Source organism: Amblyomma maculatum, chromosome 2 (genome assembly GCF_055883805.1).
Source record: "Amblyomma maculatum isolate TAMU_Amacu chromosome 2, ASM5588380v1, whole genome shotgun sequence".
NCBI lineage: Eukaryota > Metazoa > Arthropoda > Arachnida > Ixodida > Ixodidae > Amblyomma > Amblyomma maculatum.
Window position 1 is genome coordinate 68,481,396 of NC_139345.1, and position 9,126 is coordinate 68,490,521.

General features: G+C 45.8%; 1 protein-coding gene and 1 pseudogene across 2 annotated transcripts in view; both read left to right on the top strand.

Annotated features, from left to right (window-relative positions):
• Positions 1-8,269, top strand: part of Chd1 (chromodomain-helicase-DNA-binding protein 1) — a 67,493-nt gene extending 59,224 nt beyond the window's left edge. The window contains exon 33 of one of the 2 annotated variants that reach the window (XM_084594396.1): positions 5,445-8,269. In XM_084594396.1, coding sequence (XP_084450522.1) covers positions 5,445-5,772 — 328 coding nt within the window. In that variant the 3' untranslated portion in view covers positions 5,773-8,269. The remainder of the gene's footprint in view (positions 1-5,444) is intronic. The other variant, XM_084594397.1, reaches the window with a different exon arrangement.
• On the top strand, positions 127-1,800 carry LOC146198918 (uncharacterized; annotated as a pseudogene).
• Positions 8,270-9,126: the final 857 nt, after the last annotated feature.

Consider the following 9,126-nt stretch of genomic DNA (forward strand, 5'->3'; position numbering starts at 1 on the left):
ACAACGACTGCGGCCGTGTGAGGGGGGACACCCATGTTACGGACGACAGAGAAGTGTGCGAGGCGCGCGCCCGTGAAAAAGCAGCACTTCAGCGACTTTTGTTGATACCGGCAACGACACGGAAGATTGGGCCTTTCGCAGAGGAAAGCAGTGCGGCGACGACGCCAGTGTCTGATCAGCGCCCCTCTCCTTACGTGATCGTAAACCTCGACTCACTGAACTCGCTGCTTCATGTTTTGCGATGCGAAACATGCCATGAGCCAGTGAAAGTAGTGAGGGGCGATCGCGACTACGGCCTCGCGGCGAAGCTAACGGTCGTATGCAACAACTGCGGAGATATCGGGGCCGAATGGAGCTCGCCCCGAATGGATGGTCCAAAGACATGCAACCCATTTGATATTAACCTCCTGGCTTCAAGGGCGATGATATCTACTGGAAATGGCCAAACAGCCATGAATGATATATTCGCGGCAATGGGATTGTCCCGCCGTGGGATGCACCACAAAACATTTCAGCGCCATCTGAAGCAGAGTTTGGCACCTGCTGCCATGCAAGCAGCTGAGGTTGCTATGAGCCAGTGTGCACAAAAAGTGGCCACTCTGTATGAACAGCTATAGAGCTATCATAGCTATCAGCTATCATAGAGCTATCATAGAGGCAACATAGCAGTGTGCTTTGATGGCACTTGGCTAACTCGGGGTCACTCCTCACACATCGGCGTTGGTGCCGTAATAGAGTTATTTACAGGATATGTATTGGATTACATTGTGCTGTGAAACTTTTGTTTAGGGTGCGAGGTTGGACCCAAGCCAGATTCTGAGGGCTATGCAGAGTGGCAGGCAACACATCAGTGTCAAAAAAATAGTGAGAGTAAAGCTGGTCACATGGAGGTGGAAGCTGGCCTCATACTTTTTCAAAGGTCTCTCCAGCGACATGGATTGTGATACACAACCATCTTGTGTGATGGTGACAGCCGCACATATGCTGCAATAAAAGAAGCCAAGGTGTATGGCTTTATCGATGTCCAAAAGGAGGACTGTGTGGACCATGTTCAGAAGCGCATGGGCACGGCACTACGGAATTTAGTGCAAAAGCACAAAAGTGAGGGAAAACGAAGCCTTGTTGGGAGAGGCCGGCTAACGAACGAGCTCATCACAAGACTAAGCACATATTACGGCCGGGCTCTAAAGTCTAATGATGGTGATGTGGATGCAATGCAGAAGGCAGTAATGGCAACATACAGGCATGTAACATCCACAGACGAACGTTCAGACCATAGCCTATGCCCCACTGGAGCTAATTCTTGGTGTCGTCACAACGCTGCAAAAGCGAAGGGCGAGCCAGAACCTGGGCACCACTACTACTTGCCAAAAGATGTGGCAGAAGCCTTGCTTCCTGTGTACACCCGTCTCTCTGAAAGGACCCTTCTACAGAGGTGCCAGCGCGGCAAAACTCAGAACTCAAATGAAAGTTTTCACTCTGTGGTATGGGGCCTGGTATCAAAGGAGCAGCATGCTTCACTCTTTGCCATGCAAGCTGCTGTTGCGGAAGCTGCCTTACGCTTCAACACACATGCATCCACTGCAATTCTGCAACAGCTCAGTCTGAATATAACAAGCACTGCATCCCAGAGGGCAAGGGAGAAAGACCTCCGTCGAAGTGCCAGCTCCAAGAAGAAGCGAGAAGCCTCTCTGAGCATGAGCAAGCTGGTCAAGAAAAGGCATAAAGATGGCATGCATCCAGATTATGCCCCTGGTGCATTTCCTTAAGATTTTATTGGTTTTCTCCCAGTAAAGATATTCTGACATGTTTTTCCTTGATTTCTCAAAACATGAATTTTGACACTTCTGCAGTTTTGGAGGGAAAATAGCATCTGTTCTATTTAAGCTATGAGCATAATTTCTTCTGTGTGAGAAAGATAAATGCATGCAGAATGCAATATGCTCAATTTTAATGCAGTATTTGCTTTAGAAATTTTTTGAAATGGGTCATGTGTTTGACATGCAAAGATGGAATTTTTCTCTTGCAACTTTGATGAGCTCTAACTCTAGTTCAAATTGACCTAGAATATTAATTTATACCTTATTACACTCCTTAAGCATTCCAGATTGTTTTTATATTCTAACAACTGCGCTTGGATTTTCTGTTTAGAAGCTAATTTTTCTCCAAACAAAGAACCCAGCTTTTACTGTTTTTTGGTAGTATTTCAGAAACTACTCACCCTATGAGAAACATACCGTAAAAACCCGCGTATAATACGAACCCGAATATAATACGAGGTGAAATTCTGGAGACGCGAAATGGAAAAAAAAAGTTTTTACCGCATATAATACGAGAGAGAAAAAACAAGACATTTATTGAAATCGGACCTCACACTTCAATCACTTTCATCTTCAGCAGCGCTTTCCTCGGAAATTTCTTTGTCGGACAAATCATCCCACAGGTACTCATCTTCTGTGCCATCGAGGGCGTTTGAGATGCCGCACTTCTTAAACGAACGGCGCACAAGCTCCTCTGGGATGCTTGCCCACGCGTCCACAATCCATTTGCACAGCGTGGCTGGCGATGCTCGCTTCAGCCGCCCGGCCGGCGTCACTGCAGGCTCACCTGACCGCATCCATTCCGCGTAGCATCGCTTGACTGCGTCCTTGAAGGGTTTGTTGACACAAACGTCGAGAGGCTGAAGTTGTGAGGTCATCCCACCCGGAATCACAACAAGTTCTGTGCGGCAGTCGCTTAGCAGCCTTTTCACCGAGTCGGCCAAATGGCAACGAAACGCGTCCAGCACGAGGATGGATGGAAAGGACAACAGTGCACCGGGCCGTTTGCACCACACTGACTTCACCCAGTCGAGGACAAGATCCTCGTTCATCCAACCTTTTTCGTGGCATCTCACGATGACATTCTTCGGCAGCTCCTCACCTTTCGGCATTGTCTTGCGCTTGAAGATGACATAGGGCGGGAGCTTGCGGCCGTCTGCCGTGCACGATAGCATGACTGTAACCCGCGTCTTCTCGTTTCCAGTAGACCGGATACAAACTTGTTTAGAGCCTTTCTCATGGACGGTGAGGGGCGATGGCATGTCCAGGTAAACCGGCGTCTGGTCAGCATTGCCTATTTGCCCCAGCTGAAAGTTTTTGGTCTTTCGCAAAGAAATCACGTGGCGCTGAAAAGCCACCAGCAGCTCTTCGAAGGATTCGGGCAGCTTTTGTGAAATCGAGGTTCGCCGGCGTAGCGAGAATCCAGCACGGCACATATAGCGATGTATCCAGTGCTTGCTTGCTTTGAAGGCGGAGCTCGGAATTCCCTTTTCCCTTGCAAGCTCCCTAGCTTTTGCTTGCATAAGCTCTACGCTCACAGCTAGATGCGATGCTCGCTGTTCTCGTACGAACTCCGTCAGAGCGAGTTCAATTTCCGGGAATGCGCCATTCTTTGGCCCGCGAAAGCTTCTTCGCATTCCCTTGCACGCGAAAAGGGCTTCTTTCTGTCGTCGCCATCCGCGAATGCTTCCCTCGGTGACGCCAAACTGCCTCCCGGCCGCACTGTTGCCGATGTTTTCAGCAACTAAAATCACCTTTCTCTTAAAAGCAGCCGAGTACTGTTTCCGAGACCCTGGCATCCTGCTCGTTCACTTAAAGAAAAAAGCGTGCACTTTTTCGCGAACCGTGGTTTGCACGAGAGCACATGCGCTGATGCTGTGCGCACTCGACGACTCAACAACAAAGAGACGACACCTCGACGTCGTGGCCACTGCGGGGTGCGGCCACGTTAGGGCAACGAAGCCAAGCCGTAGCCGCACATCGATAACAAAGCCAAGCCGTAGCCACGCGGCAACAACGAAACCAAAACTTCTCGCAAAACTTTGACATTTTGGTTGGGATCCGCAAATAATACGAGGCGGAAATTTGGAACGCTGAAAGTTGGAAAAAAAACTCGTATTATACGCGGGTTTTTACGGTAATTAAAGTTTTGGAATCAGCATGTCAAAATACATAAACTGTGAAAATTTGGTTCATATCTATTCATAAATAAGAAAGTTGCCTCCTAAGTGTAGCATCCCCCCTTAATGTCACGTTTAAAGATATGATGCAACAGCATTAATGGCTCCTGTGCCCTGCTGCGCTGGTGCAGTGGTTAAGGCAATTCTCGACTACTGTGCCCAAGGATGCGGTATCGAATCCTGGCCGCAACAGCCGCTTTTCGATGGAGGCAAAAAGCAAGGTGCCTGTGTGCTGTGTGATGTTAGTGCACGATAAAGAACGCCAGATGGAGGAAATTTCTGGAGCCCTCCACTAGGGCGTCTCTCATAGCCTGTGTCAATTTGAGACGTTAAACCCCACAAAACATACAAATAATAATGGCTCCTGTCTTCAGTGCTCCTTTCAGGCCCTCGCTCACCTATGTGCACTTTGCTACTCATTTTATCACCGATCTCTAATTTGTGTGCCTGTTTCTAATTTGTGCGCCTGTTATTTCATACTTACAAATTAGCGTAAAGTCATAAGGTACCACAATATGTGAAATGCCAGCATATGTACCTATGTTGGAGTAAGCATGTCTGATTCAAGAACTAAGAGTCCCAGCCATCTTAAAGGAGCTACTCAAGTTGGCAGCTCCGGCCAACTCGGCCGTGTCATGGTCTCGTTAGGTCATACAGCTTACTCACCTGTCAATGCCTAGCCACATCACCTGCCCACTACCATCTTCTAGAGGTGCTCGCCCATGAACTTTCGCTTGTAACACTGACAGTGTCAACGGTAGATTTTCTGGGGAATGAGGCCTAATTTAGCGCTATTTCATTAAAAAGCAAAACCCGTGCCTTTGCACCACGAGCCACTCCATAGCTAGCCGCTCATCTGTAAGGCTACCATCCAGAGTGCTATGAAGTCTTTGTTTGGCAAATAATACTGCACATATTAGAAGTGCTGACACTTATTTCACTGTGAGCTGTTTTTTCATGTCAGATACCATAGAGCACACTGACAGAGCCTGGGGATCACTTAATTGTTTCAGGTTTGCATCATAGATTAAGAAAAAGAAATCTTACAAACGTTTTTTTTATAAAGTGGTGTTTAAAACAGGCCATCCATTGCTTTCTATCTCTTCCTATTTATTTCTCTCTCCATCCGTGCTGGAATCACTGTAAACCTTTCGATGGAGACAACTTTAAGCACTGGTGATTTCAGAGTCCCGGAGACACCGCAGTACATCTGGTTCACATAGCATGTCAATGCTGGTCAGGTCATCCATTGCTCAATAGTAAAAACTATAACAGCAAGCTGCTGAACCTTTAAGGTCAGCAAAAGCAGGAAACAGCAGTTAAATTTAAAACTTGAAAAATTTAACAAAAAATAAATATTAATCTGGCTTGTAGGAGAATTGCGTGGTTTACTACATAAAGTGCGTGAGCCTAGCAAAACCATCTTTTCTCTTGGTTGGTGCAGGTACCATGGTGGCGGTGGTGGCGGAGGGAGCAACTTTGTGCCATATGGCATGCCCCCTGTGGCAGGAGCCGTTCCGTACGGAAGTGGTTATGGGGCGGTACCACCAGTTCCTGCCAATTCCCTGCAACCACCCCCACCGGGTGTCATGGGGGAGCACCACACCAGCCCTTTGGCACCCTACAGCCCTTACCAAGGACACGCTGACTCATGGCGGCGGAAAGAACGCACAAACAGTGGAGGAAACAGTGGTGGCAGCTACTCGCGACCACCAGGCAGCAGTGGCAGCCACTTCGATCGGCCCTCAGATGCTCCTCCGAAGCATGTGTAGGTCTCACCCTAGCTGCACTCCAAAGCAGTGTATGTGTGCATCTTTGGGAAGCTGTGCTCTGCCGAAAAGTGGGACTTTGCGAAGTGACAAAGCAAGACTGAATTCAGCAGTTCACTGTGCGTGGCGAGGACAGCTCTCCTGTGCTGCAGCCACTCACTCCAACATATGATGTGGTTACCTTTCGTCTTCGCTGCTTACGCAGTGTTCATTCAAAGAACGGATTTGGCTCTGTGAAGTGGCGAAGCAAGATTGAACTAAGCAGTTCACTGTGTATAGTCAGGACAGCTTTTCTGTACTGCATACGCTCACTCCAACATTGTAGTGCGGTCATTTTTTGTCTATGCTGCTCGTGTGGTTCAAAGAATGAATTCGACACAGTGCAAAGTTAATGGGAAAAGTCCTTCAGGGAGATTTGTGTGACGACACAAGTGGCTGGCCCTTAAAATCTTCTAATTTGCATGGATATCACTTGAATGAAATGCCAGTGCAGAAATCATCTGTGAATGTGTATAGGTGCGTTTTGTTAAGCATGCACTGTTATGATGGCGAAAGGTCTGCATGCTATACCTTTATAGGCTTTTGCCTTGTTCATTGTATCTTATGGTTGTTAGTGTACGCATGCATATTGGTGGCCTATTGCCTTCTCAAATGCATTCCAACTTCTTGAAATGAATCTGAACAATCTGTGATTCACTGTGCAGCAATCGTAAAATAGTGCTGCCAGCTTGCATGTTAGCACGAACTGTTACGGCTGGCAAGTACTTGGCTGTGGACGCAAGGCGGTGTCACGCACAATTCATGAGGAGGTGAGTCTCTGCCTGTGTGTGCGCGTGTGTGCGCACCTATATATATTTTTTTTTCGACGGGCTAGTATGTACAGTACTCTGTTGTCATTGTTTGTGAAAGGCTTTTATTATTATTATTATTTTTTTTTTTGTATGAATGCACTTGCTGTGATCATCCACTCAACAGGACATTTTTGTACAGGCCAGCTTATTCAAACAGTTTCTGTTGCAATGGGCCAAGGGCTGTGTAGATAGCACATAAAGTATTTTGCGCACATTAGACACGTGTTAATGGCAAATGGCACGCACAAGTCATCTGTGGCCAAAGATGAATCTGCTGATCGCACAAGAAACACCATATTTTAAGTTCATGTGGCGCCAAGGACATCAGTGTGTCTATTTTTGCTTTGGATGGAGTGGCCTAGTGTAGAAAGCCCAGTGCAGAGTTACTAGAAATATCTGAATCTTGTTGGAACAGGTGCAAAGAAGTTTTGGTGGCTCACTTTTGTCATGTGTAAAACACAGTGGGATCGTGCAGTAGGCATGGTCAGGCTGAAGGCCTTGAACCGTGTTCTGTTAAATGGACAGAATTTTCATTCATAATCCCAGTGATCGTGCGATTAAGCTGCAAAGAGACATGGTGAAAGCAGCTTGGTGAAGTGACCTCATAGCATGATTTAACAATGGAACTGTGTACAGTGTGGTGATGTGATAGCTGGAAGTCTGATGAGCTTCTGCGGTTGTGTGCTCATTGGAATCAAAACTGTTTGTGTGATGAATGGTGTACATAAATGAGTGTGAATACTTGGGTAGCAGTCAATGAGCGGTATTGTTGTGGGACCAAACACTAGTCCCAAAAAATATGTACAGAAAGAGAGAATGTTTATTTAGTAGTCAATTTTTGTAATACTATGTTTGTAAAAGAGAAAAAAAAAGAGACTTGACGGAAATTTTGTCTCCTTCCTTTCTGGGCTCCCTGCATTTATATACAACTGTGCATAATGAGACATCAGGCTGTGTGTTACAGCGTGTGTGCTCATAGCTACAGCTGTAGCGTTCTTGAACTATTTGCCCTCTTTCACTACTTTTGGAAAGGTGATGAAAATGATTGGGTTGTCTCCAGAGTAGTAAAGCTGTACTTTGGAGACGTTCAACACCCTGCAATGTCCACAAAATAGCTTTGCATATATACATTATTCTGCAAGGGTGATTTTTGTGTGTGTGTGTTTGTTTAGAATTTGAGAGGGGTTAAATATATAGAGCAGCATAATTTCAGGTTCAAATTCAGGCAGAGTAAGCATATTCAACCAGTGTTTCATCATACATGCTTTTTTTGCGGGTAATTGCTGTTTTTCCAGTTAAGGTAACCTTTACTAGAATATGGTTTTCTTGAGCGCACAGAATGCTCAGTTTATTGCTCATAATTAATACAGAAATTACAAGTTGCATTACCAAAGGTTTTAAAATTAGGTACGCTTTTTTTTTTAGTATGCAGCAAAGATGGTCATCGCAGATCAGTATCCATTTTAAATGTACTATCACCAGCAAATTGAACATGAATGAGAGAACTGAGGTACCAACACAGTAATAAATACAGTAGAACCTCGCTATAACGAACTCGGATATAGTAAATTTAGGGTATAGCAAAGTGAAACTGAAGTCCCAGTCCATCTTCTATAGATGACTGTACATTGTTCTTTTAGAGTAAAGACATTTTTGATAAATATCGTTTATAGTAAAGTATGTCTTACCGCAATGACGTACTTTCCACGGATTGACATCGCCGCAGGCGCTTTACTTGGATTCGAGGCAAATATTAAAAATAAAAACGTAATAACATCATGTTTTTTTAATGTCTTTACCATAAGGCTCGCCAGCACCAAGGAGAAGCCAACTTTACATAGGCCTTGAAGCCATGAGGGAAAGCATGCAGCTCAATAGAAAAAAAAATAAAGCTGGCTACAAACATACAAAGAAGGCGGCGCGGTTCACTCATAAAGTAAAAGTGCAGCGAGAAATAGGGAAGGCAAGAGCAGTGGTGGCAAAAAGTGGAGGCATAGGGTGTGCGGTTTTGCAGTGCTTGACTCGCCGTATTTCTCATCTATTGCCTCTTAAATGACAGAAACCGTGGAAGATGACACAGTGTTCATGCCAGGCTTTGGTTTCACATGAAATCAAGTTCAGTTGTATTCGTAGCCACGTTGCCCCGCTGGGGTGGCGCAGTGGTTACGGTGCTCAACTACTGTTCCCAAGGATGCGGGATTGAATCCCGGCCTCGGCAGCCGCTCTTCAATGGAGGCAAAAGGCAAGGCGCCCGTGTGCTGTGCGATGTCAGTGCACTTTAAAGAATCCCAGGTGGTTAAAATTTCCGGAGTCCTCCACTACGGCGTCTCTCATAGCTTGAGTCGCTTTGGGACGTTAAACCCCACAAAGCAAACCAATCGTAGCCACGTTGCCTTCATGCTTTAGAAGTACTACCACATGTAAACAAATCTTGTAACTGAAAAAAAAAAAAAATCGCCCAAAGAGATCATAAGATAGAAATGGAAGGTACTTTAGAGTGCCTTTT